This window comes from Ptiloglossa arizonensis, chromosome 3 (genome assembly GCF_051014685.1).
Source record: "Ptiloglossa arizonensis isolate GNS036 chromosome 3, iyPtiAriz1_principal, whole genome shotgun sequence".
Lineage (NCBI taxonomy): Eukaryota > Metazoa > Arthropoda > Insecta > Hymenoptera > Colletidae > Ptiloglossa > Ptiloglossa arizonensis.
Window position 1 is genome coordinate 12,516,483 of NC_135050.1, and position 22,918 is coordinate 12,539,400.

Genomic DNA, 22,918 nt, shown 5'->3' on the forward strand with positions numbered 1-22,918 from the left:
ATATTTTCTCGTATTTTCTATAGTCTGGATACGGAAAAACGAGGATATTTTTGGAAAAATTAGACCATTACTTCGTAACATAAAAACTATATTACGAGGTATAATATATGTTTAACATAACATTTAACTGTGTTAAAATCGCTTCAAGATATTAATTTGAAGTTTTATAGTATCGTTTGTACATATTTTAACAAGTTGCGTATATATTTTTGATGTAAAAAAAGATAATAATTTAAAAAATATAAATATTGCTTGTGCGACCTTTGGAAGAAAATAGTACCTTTGAGATTGACACGATTTTGGCACACCGAGGAAAACCAAAGAAATGATTAATTTATACAAGAACGGTTATAGTTCGAACTAAAAGGAATGAAAAGTATCAAACACTGGCAAATTGGTCTTTAGTCGATATCTTAACCTGCAATGAACAATCTGCAATCGCTTTGGTATTGTAAAGACAGTGTTGACCTTCGCTAATTCTAACGATGCTAGAATTAAATATTCAAAAGCTCGTTTGTATGCATCAGCCGTAAGAATCTCATTAAACAGTGACAATATGTTTGTCACGTTACTGCAATTTTGCATTTTATTACAATCTGCGTTATTGTGTTTATGTATTTCATTATGACCTTGTCGTTGTATTTAATTATACAAGATTTCGTATTATTGTATTTTATTGCTCGATACTACGTATTACAAACAAACAATCGGTACTTTATTATTTATGTTCACTCACTTTACAAAAAAAAAAAAAAAAAACGATAGAGATAAGCAAGACAATTCAATCGCAATAAATTTCCATGCCGTGTGAAACTCAATAGAAGATCGTAAAGTGTTCGAAAACTAAAGCAGAAAATAACTTGCACAATAAAACACTCGTATTTCTCGTATTGCTTAATTCGTATTAAAACTTATCGTCTTTAATGTGTTTCGTTTGCACTGTCTTTTATCTGAGTCTTTGGTTTGGGAAATACGTAACCGATATATTAATAGTGACTTATTGGATTGTATTTTATTATCTCGTAGCTTCCTTGGATAATCAGTTCACGCCGAGTGAGTAACAATAATGCGTGGGGGAAACGTATTCCGAGATCGTGGACGTATTTCCCATTACTCCGCTTATATTTCCTTGTAGATATTTTGTTTTTCTCGGAGTGTTTAGATACGAAGGAAATCCCGAGTCGTAGGAGGAAAGTGCATTGGACGGAAGTGGACGAGGTAGGTAAGATAATTCGTGGAAAAAAATCGAACCACGATCGAGTATATAAGCAGCGGTATTCTCTTCTTGAGCATCATTCAATCACGAGACTAATTCGAGAGATTTTCGTGAAAACAAGCAACATTTGCTTCGTTCGCTTTAATTTCTAATTCCATTCAGAACTTTGTTCGAAGAAACATGAAGCTTCTCGTTGCTTTCTGCATTTTCGTTACCATCGCTTGCGCATCCGCTGCGAGTGTTCCTCAAGCAATCTACGTTGGACCGACATACGAATTAAGTGAGTAGTACAGGTATACGATTTCGAAGATCGAAAATCGATAATCAAGGGACGAATGAAATTTTCCAAATGTTCAAAATTAATCAAATTTATGTGTTGCAAGCAGAGCACAATTAATAGAACGAAGTAAGAGTTACACGAGTTTACGTACATTCGTCTACCATTGTATGTGATATTAACGAGTTCCAACTTAAATTTTAACTTTCTGACCGCGCTTGGAATTTCACATAATTTTGAACGCTACGGCGCGTAACTTTGTTTATTTCTCGATAAATTACTTCATTTGGAGCAGATGTAAAAAGCACAAGCAAAATTGTAAAAAAACATCTATTATGAAAACGTAATTGATATCGTGCAGCATGACAAATTCGAATTCTTGAACTTTTTTCATATTTTTAGTAGCCAGGAAACGACTGAAAAATCAGATCACATGTTACGTCGGAATAACTTGCCCAATCCCGTTTTAATCTTTCTCGAATCGATCGGTAAATTTTGAAGAAACAAGCAGATCGAGGTGCTCAGTCTTAAAGCTTGAAACATTAATATTTTTAAATATGAAACTGTGCTCCGGATAAACATTTTATTTTGTTATTAAATATAAATTGGGATTATAGATAAATATAGATTTCGAGCGAATCTATCCTCCGTCTCGCTTAATGTACAACAAGAACAATTGACAGAAAAATCCTATTAGAATTCAATATTTCTGAATCTCTTGAGGAACATGAACCAAAAAATATAATAAGTTACATTTGCATCTTACTCGGACGGTTCACAATAAATATCGTAACGTAAGAAATTCTAAACAAATTTTCTGTTGAACGTTGAATAAATTTTTCAATTTAAATTGAAAAAATTTCATAGTAATTTATTAATGACTTTTTCCGGGGTTCGTAAATGTATTTCTTATATTTTCTATTTATATGTGTTCCGTTTTATTGTTTATGCTTGAAAACAAAATTTACAGTAATCGAATTTTCTTTTAGGGCCTATTGAGGATCCTGTCGGTGATGATATGGCAACAGAGATGGTGGCCGGGGAGGATTCTGAGGGACCGATACGACACCGCAGGGTAACTTGTGATGTTCTGTCCGTTGCAACCCTGTGGGTCACTGTCAACGATTCTGCCTGCGCTGTCAGGTGTTTGACTCAGGGACGCAAAGGTGGTCGCTGCGAGAACGGTGTTTGCGTTTGCCGATAAAAAGTCTATTTCGTTGATCGTCGCAACGACTTGTTTAAAACAACGCAATCTTTGACATTTGTGTTATTTAATATGTATTACTAGATACTAATTTGTTACTTGTTCCAATGAGTGCACTTACTGTTTTTTAAATTATAACACCGAAATTTAATAAAAGGTATTGTTCGTTACTTATATGGTTCGTCTTTAACAGTGTTTCCAAAGCAAATTACTCGTAATTGAATACTTTTCGATAGTTTACATTTTTGCCATATACCGTAAAATTGGTACTGTTAATTTTTACAAGAAGGATTCATTAATAATTATAATTTTCTTAGGTCGTTAAGAATTTATAGCAATTTTAATACACGCACTGAAATTATATTTTTATAAATAACATACGAAACTGGGGACTGATGGGGCATTTAATAAAGAATAAACTATCGAGTGGTTGTAAAATCTTTGTCTTGTAGATAACGATCGAAGATTAGAAGCAACTTCGTAATTAACATGTTTATATTTACGAGGTACCGTTTGGTGTAACGGGTTCAATCACTTACCGAATATTGAGCTCTCAATGCGATTAAATAACCATATAAGAGATTTGTATCCTTCAAACTGATGTATTTACGGATGATCTGAAAATAAAAAGAATCGTGCTGCAATTTCCTTCTTTTCTTGCACAGTATCGGTACAATTTCGTGCCAACTTTTGCTACAAAATTACTTCCATTTCGTTTTTCATAATGTTAATTCAATTACGGAGGTATACCTTCTTATTTATACGTAGAGAACTCAATAATTTTAATTGGAATTTACTCAAAAATCGTGTAACAAATAACACAATTTATTAACAATTTTCCATTGATTTTCTTTTTGTAACTAAACATTTTGTAGCAGTGAATAACAAAGAGAAAGTTGCAATTTCTGGGCACGTTCGAAAGAATAAAACTTGCAAGGTGTTGGGTTCGTATATCGAACACCGAGAATTTTTGTAGTAGAAAACAGTGGAAAAGTTTTCGAAAGTGAATTCCTTTTCGAAGACGAATCGATTCGTGTTTGCGGTACGATTGCATGTTGAGAATGTTTGGAATTTCAAATTGATAGCCAACTTTGCTCTCGTAGGAGATTTACGGCATCGTTGGACGGTTGTGCTGCGATATCATAGAACGTTAACATCAATTTGGAATTTTCATTGATATTCGTTACTGATCGAAACGCATTTCTAATAATATTTTATTAACAGAAGTTGCTATCGCACGGTTTCATTGTTTTCGAAAACAGAGTAGTTTCGTTGGCGTCGGTATTCAATGATTTAAAATTTCTAGAAAATTTCAAACGTTAACGAGGAAAACACGATTACCATACGTGGGTGTAACTTTCTATGCAAATTGACAAAGATTGATACGATTAATGACGAACTTTTTCATTGAAAACAAACATTATTGTATCTTATTCGACGCAAACTACAAAACTTTATCTTCAGCCTTGATCACAGGGCCTGCTTGGCTAAATAGTGCATTTCAACATTTCCTCTTTTCATATTATTAAAAATCATCGGATTGACTCGGCAGAGTATGCAGCTAAGAGATGAATCTCGCTAGTGAGTTGCAGAAGGAAATTGCACGGGACGGAAGTGGACAAGGAAAGGTAGGATAAAAAGTCACAGGGCTCCGCATCCGATGGCTTCATTGAGTATATAAGAAACAGTCCTTTACGCCATAAGCACCATTCAGTTACAAATCGATTCAAGAAACTTGGTATAAACAGATATTATCTACTTTAGGCGCCTTATTTCCAGTTCCATTTATGTGAAACTTCGTTCGAAGAAACATGAAACTTTTCTCGTTTTATGCATTTTCATAACTATCGCATGTACATCCGCTGTAAGTGTTCTAAACACAATCTACGACGAACCGATTTACGAACGAAGTGAGTTCATACACATAACTTGAAAGTTGTTAATAACGAGACGTATAAAATGTTCAAAACGTTCGAAAGTTGTACGCTTTATTCGTTGTTCGATAAGCAGAGCATCGTTAATTGAATTAACGAATATACACTGACGTAATTCGTTATTAATTACATATGTTTTATAATTTTTTCAATTTAAATTTAAAATCTTCTTATCACTTTGTCCTTTAATTTCTTCATACATTTCATAATTACATTCCATGTTGTTACAAGTAATTGACCAATGTGTACACCTACTACAGTCCGCAGATCGTAGTATCGATACCTAGTATTGAATTCTAAATATAGTTTCTGTGGACTGTTCATTCTTAAGAGTTGATCAAAATTTATCAACATATTTAAAATGTCTGCAATTATATTCAACCTTCCTTCAGGGAAAATTGACATCGAATCTGTCGATGATAGCAACATAAAATGAAAAATGGTTGCAGTGAATGATTCCCCAGAATTCACTTCAATTCGATATCGTAAGGTAACGTGCGTTGTTCTATCTTTTGCAACACTATGGTTTACCTTCAACGATTCCGCCTGTGCCGCTAGGTGCTTGACTCAAAAGCGTAGAGATGGTCGCTGCGAGAACGGTGTTTGCATTTGTCGATAAAAAAGTATTTTATCGATCGCTGCAACAATTCGCTTAGAACGACATAATCTTCGACATCTGTGTTTGATATTCGATACTTATCACTGTAGAATAATTCGTCACAAAATCGTCACTTTTGTAACAAGGGATAGCATGTTTCAAATTTTATCCAATTAATACGTTGCTGTTTAAATGACTGATATTCAATGAAGAATATTTATCTATATTGTTATGCTGTGTTTCTAACGCCACCACGAAAGCAAATTACTCATAATTATTAGTATTTTTGTTCATCTATGATAATATTTCATTTATCATGAAATTAGTACTATTAATTTTCATGCATAGAAATCATTCAGGTTATGAATTATATTTAAATGCATGATTTGTGAAATTCCTTAGCAAAATATTCTTTTTAAGGTATAAATACATACAATAAACCTGAAGCACTTTATTAATGTAGTACTTTGTTATACTATACGTAGGTTTATCAATTAATCGAGCTGAGATTGAATTATTAAACTCATGTTAATGAACTAAATTAAATTACAATAACGTTTATTTGTTACCTTTTGTTTTATTGTTGTAGAATATTAAAACATAAATTTTAGAACATTATTTACGTTTCTACAATAACAATTATGGATTGTAAAAATTATGAAAATTAGAAATTACCATTATCTATCAATTACAAAATTCATAGTTTTATAATTCAATGAATTAAAATTTGTTTGATATTCATACTATGTTTCGATTATATGTATACGTTTATTTTTAAACTTTTCAATAAGACCATACAATATATAGCATGATCGAACGTATCGCGTTATGCTTTCCGGTCTTGTGGAAAAAATGTAGCATGTGCAAACTAAAAAAAAAAAAAAGCAAATTGAAAGTGCTCTCCTCTCGAGAAACTTTAACCTCTCGAAAGTGAATTTTACCAATTCAATGTAGTTTTTTTCAGGATTTTAAAATAAAAAGAAAAAAACAGACTGTGGTATCGGCGAATCCATCTAATGGAATAATATGAAATTGATAAAGGATAGAGAATATGAAAACGAAAAACTAATGTTGAAGGGTTTCTATCTTTAAATTAACTTAATTTGAATTTTGTGTAAATATTAATTTAAGATTAGTAATAGTTTTATAACTACCATACATACATTTACGTGGTTCTATTTGGTAAAATGGATTCAATCACTCACCGAATATTGAACTTCCAATGTAATTAGATACCCATAAGATTTTTGTAGTCCTCAAACTGACGTATATGTGAGTGATCTGAAAATAAAAGGAATAATGTTATTCCTTTGAATGAAATTATACCGTTTTGCATATCGAGAACTAAGAATTTTTATAGTAGGAAATACTGAAAATGAATTCGCTCTCACAGATAAATAAATCGATTCCAGTTTGCAGCACGATTGCGTGCTAGGAATGCTTGGAATTTCAAATTGGTAGCCAACTTTACTCTCATAGGAGATTTACGACATCGTTGGACTGATTCGTTGGGACACGGGAATTTCTATTGATATTATTTACTGATTAGAACATTTATCTAAACATAGGGTACAATAATTTGTTTCTATTACAAGTTGTTATCCTATAATTTTTTATTATAGTAAAAGGAACAGCTTCGATAGTTTCAGTATTCTAGTAGAATTTCTCTCTATCGTTCGACAAGTTATTAGTTACAATTACATCCAATGCTTTTTTTTTATCAAAGTAAAACGTATCCAAGCCAAATTGTAAATACATATAGAGCAATGAAAACAAATATAATTGTAAAAGTTTCCTCGATACGTAAGAGTTAAACATTGAATGAGAACATGGTCGCCAAATATTATTGTTAGCTCGCTTGAGAAGCATTTCACTTTTTCCGTCATTCTCACTTTACCCGTATAACAAAGAGTCCTTTTTTTACTCTTAGCAATAGATTGCTCAATCAAATTCACGGCCGTCGTTATTCGATATTCTCTTTTGTGAATCGAAAGCCAATGTTCGTTACCGGTCGTTCGTATACAGGTTGTTCACGCAGTTACTAACCAGCACTTTTCTCGTACATGATAAATATAAAATAAAAAAAATAGTTCCATTATAAAAGTATATAATAGCACATTGTCAATTACACGACAAACACGCGTATTTCAAAGAAAAATAAGGGAAACGTGTGTATCGATTTTTCAATTTTTTCGTCTAATTACCATTTACGAGAGAAACATTGGCTAGTAATTGCACGAACAGTCCGTAACTCTATATGCATAGTTATTACGTATCCATCGTTAGATATTGTTAGTTTGATAGTAGTTTTATGTAACCGAGATTCGGTGCTTTCAAAAGAAAGCTTGTTCTTATATCGACGTTATCGATTTTTTTCATGAGATTTATTTTTATCCGCAGAATCGGCGGACTCTAACTTACGTCTCCTCGCAGACCATCGAACCGAATGATTTTTCTGCATACAAAGCGGCTGCAAATTTGAAACATGCTTTACTTCAAGTCCAATCGGCGAATATCTTCGAAATGAAGTGAGTTTACCAGTATCGAGTTGGGGTTCTCTCTTTGTCTTTTGAAAAATACATTTTCGATAAATAGGATCTTCGAAATCAGAATGCGTTGGATGATTAACAAAATTCCTTTCTTGAGATGTGAGTCAATCACATCGTAGCGAGCGCCTACGTAAGGTGAAAATGAAATAACTTTCAGGTAATCGAGAAGATCAGGTGAAGCGTTACTCTCAATTGAATGTACGATTTATATTGGAGTGTTTTGAATATAAAAAAATGTTAAAATATTAATAGAATAATATATGGGCCGTATTGGACGTATATCTCCCATAACGCAATGATCGCGTTAAATCCAGCCAAGGTTCTACATTTTTGAGACGGCGTTTGTTCTAATTTCTACTTTTTCTTATCGAAGGAAACAACGGGGAGGAGCAAACTATGAGCAAACTCTGGGCGAAAAGTCGAGAGATCAACGTCAGAAACATAGTGGATTTACCCCTCAACAGCTCTGACCGGCCAATATTCTCGACGGTGATTTTAGCAGACTCGAGACGAAACACAGTAATATTGCTCTTGTTAGTGCTAAAATATAGAATATATCGTAACGCGCACGAGAGCTCCTTTTATAGTGGATTTGTTACAGAAAAACAACGAAGAACGTTTATATAAGTGCGTGCCTTGTTTAAGTTTGTTTCCAAGTCTAGTCATTTTTCTACTAGCGAAACATTTAATACGAATATTCGAACGATCGAGAAACTCTACGATACAACATAAGCAGGCTTATATTCGATCCGAGAGTGGCCATTTTGAACATTTTCCGTGAAGGTAAGCAAGTGCGCATTTCGGGAGCGCAAGAATTGCTATAACTCGGGAACAAGATCAAATAGGGTACACCCGTTTATATGAACCTTTTTCATCGTTTTTGGGTCTCCGCGCGATCGCTGAAGACACTTTCACATGTTACGACACACCCTGAATGTTACTTCTTATTAACACTTAAATTCTCGATCGTTGAGTCTGTTGTCCACCATCAACGGCTGGCAGATAAGACGTCGTAAGTTCTCGCGAGAAAGAAAGGTATTATAAACTTTTACTTCTTCTCAACATTTTTTAATGAAATTTGAAACCAACATTCATTGCGATACCAGCATATAGCACTTTTTCATTAAATTTTTTTCACTCAAAATATGAACCTTTATGAAATGGTATATTACAAAATTAATAAGTAAAGTTTGTCAAGCATTTTTTTTCGTTGAAGCAGCGCATACTTCGCCCTTGTCCTTGAGACAGTTTCTTTTTTTCTCCTGTAATTATTTTTTCCATTTTATGTTTTTTAATAGATATTCTTAACGAGCAAAGATGATTATTCCATTGATGAGTCAGTGATGACTGGAATTGATGTTCCGATCCAAACGGATAGTAGTATCTACTCGATATAATTGATATTATATTTTTATATTTCACATTATCAGCTTTTCGCAGGAAAGTGAAAGTTAGCGATAAACGATAAATATTTTTCAATCGCAAAACGACAAATACAGCGAGTAATTGAATATTCATGTATTCTCGTTTATTGCACGAATTCAATAGGATTCTTTCATCGCTCAATTTGCGTAACAATCTTAGTTTCTCATTCTAGCAAATCCTTGGCATAAGCTCCTTGGTGCGACTTCTGTAAGAAAACGTTTATGTTCACAGTCAATTTCAAGGAATGGTTTTTACAATCGAAGTGACTCGAGCTGAATACGGACTTCCTGTACAGGAACAGTTCCCAGTAATGAGAAACTTTTACCATGAAATAGATATTTTCCTCAGCCAGAAGACTTTATACCGTTTTTCGCTTCCGTTACTTAATGAACGCAGGCATAAAATTTATTCTTTAGATTATTTCAAATTGTGCTAACTTTCGGACTATTTCCCTTAAAAATTGCGAAGGAAGACGATAAAAGATGGATCTTTTTATTTAATTTTCCTTCATCGAAGGAAATTAGACTCGAGATATATTTCCATTTTTAATACTCTTTACTTATGGGTGAAAAAGCACGACGTTAACGGGTGATAACAAAACAGCGTCGAGCAGTGTAGCGTGAAACAAAGACTACCGTAGTCTTGACGTTAATAATTAAGTCTTAATTAACCGTACAGTTTTATTACGAATACAGGTCGAAGGTATATTATTTCAGAGTTCCACGTAGCCAGTATTATAAACAGTCAGTGTCACTCTTAAGACCGGATGCAGGATGATTTCTAGAATCAACCGTTTGTAATTGTAAGAATCTGCAAATTGTTCATACATCACCACTCTGCCGTCCAATCAAGGTGGGCTTGAATGTGCATCCAATTACTGTTCATTCACAAAGAAATAATTCCATACAACTAATACCCTGCCAAGATTCACCGAGAATTTCGCTCAATCAACCGTGTTGTAAAATTCATTCCCCTCTAACGGAGATTAGTCACTGTGGTTCGCATCATGAATATGTCGACACCTTTGATTGTCACGTTCGACCCTCCACCAGGCAATCATCCCTTATAATCCTTTCTAAGCCTATGGTAGGTTTCTATCGTACAATTGCAATAAGTAAACAGAACAAAGCTCATTTGATTGTCATCGAATATTACTTCGAGAATGAAAATATTAATTTGCATTGCAGTCGGTTCAAGCAATCTTTTCGCTCAACATTTTTCAAGTCAGGACATTCTCGACCTGAATTTTCCAGCGAGAAAACGTAAGAGTATTTAAAAATGATGATAAACAAAAAATATATTGATCAATAGTAGAAAAAGGCCAATACACAAAAAAAAGAATTGTTAATTTAATACATAACTAATAAAACTGGATTTTAACGGTAAAATATGTCACTGTCACATTTCTTGTTAAATGATAATATCCAGTGTTTAAAACATTTTTAATATTAAATATTATAGATGACTTATTGTTCCGATATAATAGTCGGTTGGTTTATCATTTTCAAGATATACAAATAGTTTTGAATAGCAAATTACGTAAATATCGATTTATGTCGAGAAGAGCTAGGAACTATTTAGGTTCTTTCTTGTATTATAATTGGTTTCATAAGGCAGCGAGAATGTTTGGTAATTGTGTATGCAGCCTGATCGTACAATGTTCACGTCTGTTCAGTTTTATTGCCGCCACTACTTTGAAGCACGACTATACTCCACATCAACGGTGTTACTAATCCGTGATAACTCGAGCAAAGTAAAGGCAGCATTTCGTCGAATCAAGGAACCTTTGATGTGTACTCCCTGACACGTAGGAACTCGTATACCTGTGAAGTATTATTCCTTTGATGTTTAACGTCAAATGCACAATTGTTGAACGTTACAGTTACCGAGACAAAGGCCACTGACGTAGACATAATAAAGACACGACAAAAATTTTCTTTCTACACTTGAAAAATCACTTTCTTCTCTAAAATATAATTCTACAATATTTGTTTCGTGTATCCATGTATTTATTCAAGAAGATTATGCAAGGAGGATTATATACTTCGAATTATGTTCTAATAGAACATTTAATTTTTTCGTTATATTTAATAATTTACAAGAAATCAGTTTCTGACGTTGAATATTATTTAGATCACAGGTGATCCATGGTATTTATCCGAAGTGAAACTTTTAAGGGACATACATATTCTCCTCGATGTCGAAACAAAATGCAGAGAAAGGGGCGGTGTATGTACTATATATGCAAAAGAAATTTAAAAAAATTGATATTTCAACGGGTAGACAAACTCATAGTACAATCGAGTACTATGTATCGAGTAGGGGCAATTCTTCGTGGAAAAATAAATAAAAAATACACGATACTATTTTCTTATTCGAGCCTTCGTTTTTGAAAAAATAAATCTTGAAAAATAGTAATGCGTGACTGCGGTTGAGTACGATTTGATTAACACATCGGACTGTTACTTATTATTTCTATTTGTGTTTGTTATTTCAATGTTTTGAAATACCAACGCAAGCAAAAATAACGTCTAATGGACACACACGAATTTTTAAAATCGCTCTTCTCGAAAACAAAACCTCGTACCAAAAAATGTTATTCTATATTTTCGAGTTATTTTTACGCGCACTTTGTCTCTTTATCTCTGTAGAATTTTTAATGTACTATTAAGAGTTTCTTTGAAAAATTCTTTCGCGAAGCTGTACATTAATTTATGTATTTTATACAATATAATGAATTGAAAATTTAGATATTTTGTGTATGTAACGTATTTTACGTTGTTATAACTTTTGAACATCTAAAAACTCTAAAATGTGAATTTTGCAAGCATTAATGTTGTTTAGAAATTTTATTTCTTAATAAATGTTTAAATGTTGAACACGATTTTTATCAAAATCATATATATTGTTACATCGAAAATTTTAAGATAAGTAAAAAAACTTTTCCTCGATTTAAAGTCTATTTAAATAGTATTCGCTGTTAAATGTATATCTTGAAATAATTACTGCGAAACATTATCGTGTGATTATTAGTTCATTAAAGAGAAAAGTTCTTAGAGGTGTTGAAGCAATACGTAATTGGATTTAATACTCTATGCCTACTTCCGTCGAAACTTATAGCGGAATGTTATTTTAAGAAGTTTAAGTCCAAGCTTGGAGATTCTCCGAGAGTCTCCCTTTAACTGAAAAACTTTGGTGCACATAAACGCAGTTGAATTAACTTTCGTCGAACTATTTTTGAGTAATATGATCTGCTTCATATTCGTAGTTAATAACGGGCAAACCATTTAAGAATTTTAAGGTAGATTTTTGAAGTAATATCAGAAAATAGCTTCGTGCATTCATTACTCATGTTTAAGTATAATTTAAGCTATGTACAGATTTGTTACAGAAATTTTAATTGTTGGAAAGTGTACAATGTTACACGCGATGATCGATATTGTGTACAATATATTTTTGAAAACTTTAATCAAAGTTGAGACTTCTGTTAATTTTTAGAATTTCTACATGATAAAGGTCGCTGCTTCTGTAAGTTAATATTTTGTTAATATTTTTTTACCTTGTATTAATATAATGTAGAATTATATAACACTGAATAAATTATAAATTCAATATTTCAGATTCTTTATGTAAATGATGTATATAATTACTGACACGTATAAGTTTCCCAAACTTTGTTTTCTATCTTGCATATATTGTTTGTCAATGTCTTGTATGCAATTCATTCATTTTTTGTTTCCATTGACGTTTTATACGTTCATACCTCCGATTAAAAAGAAAATGTATCGATGTGCGTCAAGAGTTTGAAATTGTACTGGTTTAGAAATGAGAACTAGAATGAAATGGAAGGTACTACGTTCAGTATTATCTGTTCATTTCATGCAGCTGCAAAGTTAAATTGAGATTCACGCATTTACGGAAAGTAATATCCTTCTTTAAGCGACGATACTGAAATAGTCAACAGAAATGGAGTACGTCATTCGAACTTTCAATTATAGCGACGAAGTTCAGAAACAGTTTATACAGATATTCTGGTACAAATTCTCTTTAAATGATTACGAGAAATATAATTTAATATTACTAGTACTATTGGTATTTAAATTAGAAAAGTATTGAATGTATTTGTTATTATATGTAACAACTTAATTGATTATTCTATTATGTATTATCAATATATTTAAAAGTAATATTGTTAAGCAAATTTGATTGAAAAAGTAATAAATTATATTGTCTTTAAGTACTTTATATTAACTTGCATGGAAAATTATAGGTTGATGGAAATTGTACAAACATTCGTGGAGTTTTCGTAATATTTTGTTCGAAATTTCACTCTTTATAAAAAGTAAACGAGGTAGTACTTTCAATATAGATTACATGTTTCTCATAAGTGAAATTCATGAATTCAGGTATCGTTAAAATCCAAGTAAAATATTTAACAAACACGCGAAATATATATCTGACTTGTTGTGTCATCGTTAATTGAAATACAATTTATAATAAAGGAATTAAATAAAATAATTTTGTTTATTATAATTTGTAAGACAGTTTAAAAATAGTATCAAACAAAGGAAAACTTTGTATAGTCTAACAAGTAGTATTGGACAGTAACTAGTCAGACAGTAGCGTATACTTATCGATCATCCAATGTAGGCAATATCAATAATATTATTAATTTCGTAGAATACTATATATTAAATTTTTATTTGTGTCAGTTGGATGATAAAGGTTTATTTAATAAAAAGTGAGTCTCTAAAGTTTAGTCTATACTAAACTACAGACTTTGCATTCAATAATGGTGTTTTCAAATTTCATTTTGTATACTTTCATAACTATATTTTTATCGTTTCATTTTCGACGAAGACACCATTTCTGTCAACTTTCTAGAATTACTTGAATAATCATAAATCACAAATTTTATCGAAACGATTAAAGTTCTCAATTTCAAGTGAAGATCGCCAGACCCTTAAGTTGTAAAACTTTTGAAATTCTCAAGTGTTCAAGCAATATTCGGTTTCTTCGTAATATCTAATAATAGATTGCCGAAGATCGCAACTTTTTCGTATTAATTAAATATAATTATAATAGTTGCGCTCTCATTTTGACAAATTTTGGATCGTATTAAACGTACGTAAAAAGAATATTCTTATTAATCGTAATATTACAACAGAAACATTTCATGTTTATTATTACCCAGAATGTTTTGCATTTGAATGGTGATCTTTTAATTCTGCTTTAAGTATTATATTATTTTCATAGTGACATCTAGTAAAACCATATTCTCTACCAACATCATACTAATACTGACAATTAAAAAATAAAAATAAAAGAGAGAAGCTTTTCATGAAGTTGTTAAGTAATACGGATTTATAATGTGAAGAGTTACAGAAATGCGTATTAAATACCCGAATTAACACGATATATTTCCTATTTAAATTATTATTAATAAATATATTATTTGTAGTTTAAGATACGAATTTCAGCCTTCTATTTTGCAATGTGTTCGAACGGGAATTTAATAAAAAAAATCCCTGTAGAAAGTTAACGAGATTTGCGCATGATGTCAAGATATATTGAACCACGACCTAACCAGTACGTTCAGACTGATCAATTTGCGCATTGGCTCATGTGGACTGTAAATAGAGGACACTGTGAAAAGATAAAATATCTTAAAATGTTTAGAATGAAATCTGAGAAACTGTAACACAATGTTCGCACTCCTGTTCGTAAAGCAATCGTTTCAAAAACTTTGATATCATTATTTGATCACATTGATCGCTCATTTCTATTTCTATTTTCAAAATTCAGTAGAACTCATTATTACACGTGAATTTTCTAATTGGTCGTATTTTCATCTCTCCCTTAGAAATAAATGTGTAAAAAGAATTGTTTTGGGGCGGTGTCAATTAATATTACTTACACGAACGTGTGCAAAATGACCGAGAAATAATTGTTTTATAACATCCGAAAAATCAACGGAAACTTGTGCAATCAAGAGTTAAAGCGGAGTGGTCGGAAGAGTGGTGAGTGGCAATGCAGTGAAATAATTTCGTGATTTTCGAATTATTGCGACCGATAGCTGTATTGAAAAATTCGGTCGGGGGGTTTCGCTCGGTTTAAGCATGTCCGTGTTCTAGTCAATCGACTGCACCCGAATGCGATTCCTTGAAAGATATCGAGTGATATCCAATAAACCAAAGACCTGGTGAGTGCAGCTTTAGATAGTCTATCGATCGCGCTTCGCGACCACAGTTCACCCTTAGAGGTACAAAGTTAAAGCGCGCAGAGTGTTTCCAGTTGGATATACTTTTTCTTTTTTATATATACATATCTATACATACATACACGGCACGCTAACATTAGGCCGCGTGATTCGATGAGGCGTGCAACCCTTTGTATGTAGATTTTCTACGTCATCCTCCGATGCATTTTGACGTCACGTGTTGTTTGTGACATTGCGAGCCGTGGTGTCCAGGTGAAGGTATCGTAACGTAATATAAAGAGACTCGACGACGGTGTATTTTGCTCGACACTGTTGTTCGTCAACTTCTTTGTTGAAAAATGCCGCAACCGCCTCCCCCCCCCCCCCCCCGAGTCGAACTTTAAAAAGTTTCTTATCGTGTTTGATATTAGATGTCAGACACGACGTGATATCGCGCGACTTTCTTACCCAGAATTGCTGCCACGTTTCTGCTCGAAGAAAGGATAAACGGCAGTAACCTAAAATAGTACAAAGTGAGGGTATACGGACCTCGTACAGTGTGTGTCGCGTAATTGGGGTAAATGGTCGTGCATTTCGTCCCGTTGAAAATAGTATGAAATCGTACTAGAAAAAAATCGAACGGTCGAATCGAAGCTTTGTAAGCTTTACGATGCATTCGCAAAGTGCAATCGCGTATTCTTTTTAAATGGAATCACGCGTTGTTTTTCCCACGAATAGATTATTCTCGCCACAGTGTTCGAAGATTGAATACCTCGTGAGATATTTCGCGTTTCATAATACGAGACATACTTCCTTCGAGATGTTTGAACGTTCCACCATCGTGTAACAAGCATTTCTGAAAATCGTTTCGAAGACTGTTCATAGTTTTAAGATCACTGTAACCGAATATCTTATAGGGGGATCAGTAAGATAAAGAACAACGGCTTGCTTTAACGGCGATACAATTATTCAAACGGTTCTTACTACATCAGACGTTTTGATCATAACTGTAGGCCCTCTTTAATAAACCGATAATGCAGTACATATGTTTTCTCTCTCGCTGTAGAAGAAATAAGAGGAGAATTACCTTAATATGTCGATGAATATAAAGATAAAAAGAACCTTACCTCGATAACATAGAAGATAAGAAGAAAAAGGTGCTTTCGTATGAATTTAAGAGGAAAGACACCATCGAAGGTTAAAAGCAAGTCGAAGCTAGAGAATGGAGGGAATAGGCTTATGGATAAACATGAAAATTTACTTTCCGTTAAATAAATCTATCGATGAGGGTATGGTAAAGATTATGTGTATCAACCAAAGATGTACCGACAGAAGAAATTACTCGAATTCAGTCCTGTTTTTCAACAAGCAATAAGTTTTTCATCAATGTATATTCACACAGGCCTGTTGCAATAAAATTTTCATCACTAGAAAGTCACGTTTCCCCCGTGAAATAGTTGTCATTGGTGTTAACACACCCCCGAATCCTCTTTTCACACTTAGAGATAGTTTTAGATGCTTCTTATCTCTTTTTAGTATTTCGTCGCATAAAGGTAAGGTCTTACTCTTATACATATTTATAAATCACGATTATGTAGGTGTCGAGTTGACAAAATAGTCTCGCGTGAAAATAAGTAGACGGTTCCATGACTTATTAACTTTGTCGAGCGAGTAATATATCCGTACGAAAATGGGGCGACCCTTCTGCGACGTGACACAATTTTTAAACCCATAGACCACCCCTATAAACGTCTTTCTAAAATTCCCCAAAAAATTGTATTCTCATACTCGAGAAATTAAAAAAAATTGGTAATAGAATCGAATAACAAATAAACTCCTTTATGGTTTCGAATTAAGTCGAAGACCTTCGATATCGATTGAATAGTTTTTTTATCTAGAAATGTAAATAATCATAAGCTTTGTAAAGTACGAATAAATTGCGATCTTGATTAATTATCGAATAAAATTATAAATTAATATTTGTAGAGAGATTGATTTTCGGATGACCACCGGCTTGAAAATCGAATCATTTGTTCGAATAAATTTCAACATACTTTCGAAGCTGTTAATGACTATGAGAAATGATTTCTCGTATAGTAAACGACTACCATGTATTGCGATTCCAAGTGACGATCCCTCGTTTCAATATATTTCTCGAGGCGACAAGCTGCCTGTTCACCGAAATGCTTGAAGTATCCCATCAAACGTACGTTCAGAGAGGCAATTTCTCGTAGGATATCTCCTTTCGTGCAATGCATATACTCTTATTGCACTTCACCCTAACAAAGAATCATGTTTCGCCTTCCTCCTGCAGTGAACATTTTCGAAACTTAGAACTGCTGCCTAGAATCACCAAACTTAAACTGTGTCATTTTATCGCCAAATGTTAATATTAGCGCTGCTTCAATAACCCCCTACGTGCTGTGCAATGATAGTTCAAACATTGTTATCAACCATAGCTGTGTAACTTATCGTACAATGAATCGTTATATCTTTGGCCCGTATAGAGAGTACAGACTGCGAGAAGTCATTGAGAGTTTATACGTTTAGAGAGAAGGCTTTGCGAGCTGCGGTTTCATCGAGAGTATTAACCTGCAAGATGTGGTCATAGTTAGGTTGTGTCTCATGTTTGTATTAATCGAACAAATCAATGTGTTTCTAAAAGAAACATTAACGTTTTAATGTTACAGATTCAACGATAGTTCAGTGTTGTTAAGTAAATCAGTTATTAATTAAATGCATAGATACGCGTTAAATAAGATACTTCGTTTCTAATTGCTGTGGTCTAATTAATATTCCTGCGATATCTATGGAGTCGACAGGAAACCAGTACGAAACGTGGAATTGGAAAAGTTGTCTTCCAGTTCGCTTGGAGCGTTTCTCTATGCTGGAATGGTAAAATATTGCTATGTTAAGTACAGCATACAATGAGGTTTAAGGTATTTCTTTTGTAAGAGTTTGCGATTCAAAAAAAATTGTACGTGTTTGTTCCCCATTGAAAAGTAAGAGAGGAAAGAATACTTAATATCCTTTCCATTACTGGGTTATTTTTCTTTTATAAGTAGAGTAGACCAGGGATGAAAGTAACAGATTTCAGTGTTTGTATCTTTCCGATTTAATCGTTTTTCATTATGTACAACTAAATATACAGTATGGAATGGAAATTACACTGAACCGTACGAAAGCCAATAAAATGTATTATTATAATAATTACGTATTTTAAAATTAATTTTCTTCAAGAAAACCACGCTGCACACGTTTCTCGATGAAATCGTCTATCCAGCGATACAAGTTGTTACCGAGGAAACATTGATTTCGAAAGCCTAAATGTTTATTTTCAGTATTTGGAAACTACGGGTACCGTTACAATCCACCCCTATTACTTTCAGCTCCGATCTCCCTTGGTATTCACAAATTCTTCTAACCCTCGAAGATTTCTACCATACGCGACCCTTAAACATGGTTGCAGGCCTCCTTACCGTATCGGGGAAAAAATTTTCACATTAGATTATTTTTCTGCGGTGTGTACGGAAAATTATGGTACGTAGCGATTCTCAGTAGACGTACAATATTTTCCAGAAACGGAATCTTCTGGAGATCAAATCGTAAATTACGTTCTTTGCAGCACTCATAAGAGGGTCGGGATCACCGTAGCCAGAAAAATAAACCGAATCTCATGTGTAAGGAGTGAGGGAAGGCAGCATGGGCAGAGTGGAAGAAATAACGCGTGTTCCTATTGTATTCGTATATTCAGGTACAAAGTAGCACAGTATACTTAACTACGATGGTAATTGTAGTTAGTTACCACAATAATTATTGTAGTTAAATGTAGTTAATTGTATAATAGTTATTGTAGTTAAGTCTAGTTAACATTAACTACAACAGTTAATGTAGTTAATTACAATAGTTAATTTAGTTAACTAGTATAGTTAATGAAGTACTACTATAGTAATTGTAGTTAAATTTAGCTAAGTATACCGTGGTACATTGTATCTGGTATACCAATACAATAGGTACACCCGTTACTTCTCTCACTTTGTTCGTGCTTGTTTCCCCACTCCTAACACATGGGATTCAGCTTATTTTTCTGTCTACGCTGGTTCGGTTCCCTTTTCGTTGATACCGTATTGTTGTCTCGATAAAGCCGAACGAAACTACTGAAAAATAAGAAATCTACGAAAAAAATCTCTATTCAACGTTGAAGCGATCAAAGGGAGTACAACGAAGCTGGAAGCCGGAATCGAGAATCGCGATGAAATAAATATTGATGATCGACGACTGTCCTTCCGTTCTGGTTTTTCACTCACCTGTACGAATCGATTGCTGGTTTTATTTATAAAATTCAGACCACCATTGAACGATATGCGTTTAGACCGGACCGAAATTATTTACGCGACAGGAAACACTACAATGTGCACGCTATTATCGCACGCAGATATGCATGCACGGTTGAGAACTGTGCCATAAAATGCATCCAGCCCTTCAGTTTGTTCTATTTTCCTTCGTTCTAGCTAGCATTTACGTTGAGGTCAGCGTTTCCTTTTTCCTTATCACCTTTGCAGCTTCTTTATCACCACGGAGAAAAAGAGCCCGCGGTTAAAAAGAGACAATCCGTGCTGCTATTCTCGAATCTCAGGAGCGTGATACTTCGTTTGCACTAAGCGTACAGGTCGCTTGTAATCATTGTACACGTTACACGGACGGTTTGCGAATATAAACAGTCCGGTGTTGTACTAACTACGGTGAAACGAAATGGTAAAAAGTTTCCGTGACGATCCTTAAAGCGGATGTAACGTTACCATTTATGCGTATAAAAATTAATACAATTGTTATTCGATAATAGAAGCTTTTTTCAAAGGGGAAAGAAAGGAAAAAGGAGCACGTTCACAAGCGTGAACGTTTAAACGTATTTTTTAATAGATATATTAATTTACCAGTATTAGTTGTACATAAATAGAGATTCAATATCTACCGAATAAGATCATAAGTAATTTAATTATTCGAAATAAAAGCTGAGATCTTGGGAGTGAGGGGTGATTCAAATCCTAAATTTCACGAAGCAGACTTTGTACGCTCTTATCCAATACACTTGTAGAAAAATTAAATTTAACGATTTTTTAAATATTGTTATTGTTCGTAGAGAAGGCCCAATGGAACGAAATGTTCCGTTAGAGTGTCACCGTTCGACGACTAAATTCAATTATCCAAATATAAAAATCTCCTCTTGGTCCTCCTTTTAGGTCGGTCCATCGTCAATTTAAAGAAGCTGGGTAATTCGTATTCGGTACAATGAACCGAGGACGAACCGCGCAAATACTTCAAGAATATTTCAACCTCTTCGAAAGTTTGTGCCACGTAAATGCGAGGCATTGCTGCAGAAGAAAAGTATTTCTAGTTATTTCTCGAACAAATTGCGCTTACAAAACCATGCACCGTTCGAGTATTTTTGCGAAGAAAAGTCGTTATAACCAACGGAGGAGATTCTTCACTTTTAGATTCACTTGTATACGATTTTTTAGACGATTAGATTGTTTTTCTACAGAGTGTCCCGGGTTTTTAATTAAACATTTATGAGAAAAATATGAAATAACAACGAGTTTATCTGTGTTACTTCCATTTGAAGTGTCGCCCGTTTTTGAAAATCCCGTACAGCATTTCGAGAATTCCCGTTTGTGAAATGAATATCAACATATTCGCGATCTGAAAACTCTCGCGACATGTTGATAATGCGATATCGTATAACTCACTAAGCATTATTAGTATTATCACTATTCGTATTACGATGACGTGTATTGGTAAAAATATTTCGTGAATAAACTGCGCATTTACTAATGCATTTGAATATTTATAATCGATTTGATTATTCCAAGATGTTCGATGCAAGAAACATCTACTGTGTATGTATAATTCTCCTTTTCCATAATAGTTAATTGTTTGCTTTTTATCGCGGTACGATATTTATGCTCTTGTTGACGGATCTTTCAACAACGTTGTAAACTTTGACTGTTATTTTCCAGTAGAAAGGATACTGTGCTCGATATTTGACACTCTACCGTTCGCAGATGAACATCGAATGTTTTCGATCAATGCGAAACGCGATAGATAAATTTCTCTTCTTCGAGACACTCAAGAGCCTTTCCATTTTTCGATAAGCTACTCACGCGGTAATCATTTCACTTTTTTTCATCGAGGCTGAGGAAGAGGCTCGTCCGTTTGATGTATTCGCGTACCTACATCGTGCTCATCGCCTCTCCAACGAAACATTCTAACTTTACCACTATAAACGTCTGCGGAATTCGTGCAGCTGGCATTATGTAACGACTCTCAGATTGTAAAGTTAGATACCGACAATGTCAATAATTATAAGAATATTTCAAAATTCTAGACGAAAAGTGAATTCTTGTTTTCTTTTTACACTTTTGTTGCTACGTAAAGGTATTGGAAACTTATACCGTGTAAAATAATTAGTATTAAAAAATTGTTTAATTTCTATTGATTCATATATACATTCATATAATTAAAATACTCGGTACAAGAATAATATTATATTTGTAAAGTTAAAAATATGTTTACACGAATGCACCGATATGTTTGGAAATGAACAGATTTCGAAGTATTGAATTTTATTTTGCGCGAATAAGTAGGTGTAAATGCCTTGGAACGTTACGTGTAGCATGTTCATTCGATTCTGTGTACCTGATTTGTTGTTATCGAATATGTCATCTATCATCAGATATTATCATTAATGTCGCGTAGAGCGAGTACGATAATACAAGTACGTAACGAAGTGTGAAGATTGGCTTACAGACTGAAAATCTGAATATATTTGAAATAATTTATTTTCGGACGTATGTTTGTCAAGATTGTTTTATCTTTTACAAATAAATTCTACTTTAAAAATGAGAAAAACCACTCTGTTTAATTCGTCAAGTAAACATCTGGTTTGTGTGAAACTTATACTAAACTTGAGAAGAAAGCACAGCATAAAGATAGTAACTATTCTTTATGTAACTATAGTCTTTTATAATTTTATATTACTGACTCGAAACTACGTTGTATCGATTTATTCAAAAGATTGTAGATATCTAGGAATTAAGAAAAAAATCGTTCTAACGGAGGAAGGTAATTTAGAATAATACAATTTTTTAGGATATTAATTAAATTTTAGCGAATGTTAATTGTAAATTAAAAAATTGATATTTATAAATTTGACTTCGCACATTAAATGCTTATTGTACTTAATAAACTCGTGTTCACCATAAATACGTCCCATTTTTCCATTCACAATGCTTTTAAAGACTCGGTTTAGCACTGAGAGTTCGGTCCATGGTCACGCTTAATCCTGGAAAGAAATCGAAGGTTGGACGTCGTTTCAAAAAACGACATTTTCATTCTTTTATCTATTTCTACGTAAAACGACATTGAGTGATGGTCCACTGCGCTACGAATGTTATCCTGATATTGGAAAGATAGGAGATATGTATGAATGTATCAACAAATAATGCCAGTCAATTTT

General features: G+C 33.4%; 2 protein-coding genes and 1 long non-coding RNA gene across 7 annotated transcripts in view; 2 read left to right on the forward strand and 1 right to left on the reverse strand.

Moving 5' to 3' along the window:
- Window positions 1-22,918, reverse strand: part of LOC143144250 (uncharacterized) — an 84,054-nt gene that overhangs the window by 20,088 nt on the left and 41,048 nt on the right. For 3 of the 5 annotated variants that reach the window (XM_076306490.1, XM_076306491.1, XM_076306489.1), the window contains one exon: window positions 6,435-6,510. The exons of 1 other annotated variant lie outside the window; for it this stretch is intronic. The gene's annotated coding sequence lies outside the window, so the exon portion shown is untranslated. Of the gene's footprint in view, window positions 1-280; window positions 376-6,434; window positions 6,511-22,918 lie in introns of those variants that run through there. One more of the 5 variants, XM_076306494.1, reaches the window with a different exon arrangement.
- On the forward strand, window positions 1,296-3,341 carry Def2 (defensin 2). The gene is made up of 2 exons (XM_076306495.1): window positions 1,296-1,496; window positions 2,483-3,341. Exons 1-2 carry the CDS (start codon window positions 1,397-1,399, stop codon window positions 2,695-2,697), a joined length of 315 nt encoding a protein of 104 aa, XP_076162610.1. The 5' UTR covers window positions 1,296-1,396; the 3' UTR covers window positions 2,698-3,341.
- Window positions 3,474-8,287, forward strand: LOC143144252 (uncharacterized). The gene is made up of 3 exons (XR_012991382.1): window positions 3,474-4,325; window positions 7,630-7,757; window positions 8,152-8,287. It is a non-coding gene; the product is annotated as an uncharacterized LOC143144252 (long non-coding RNA).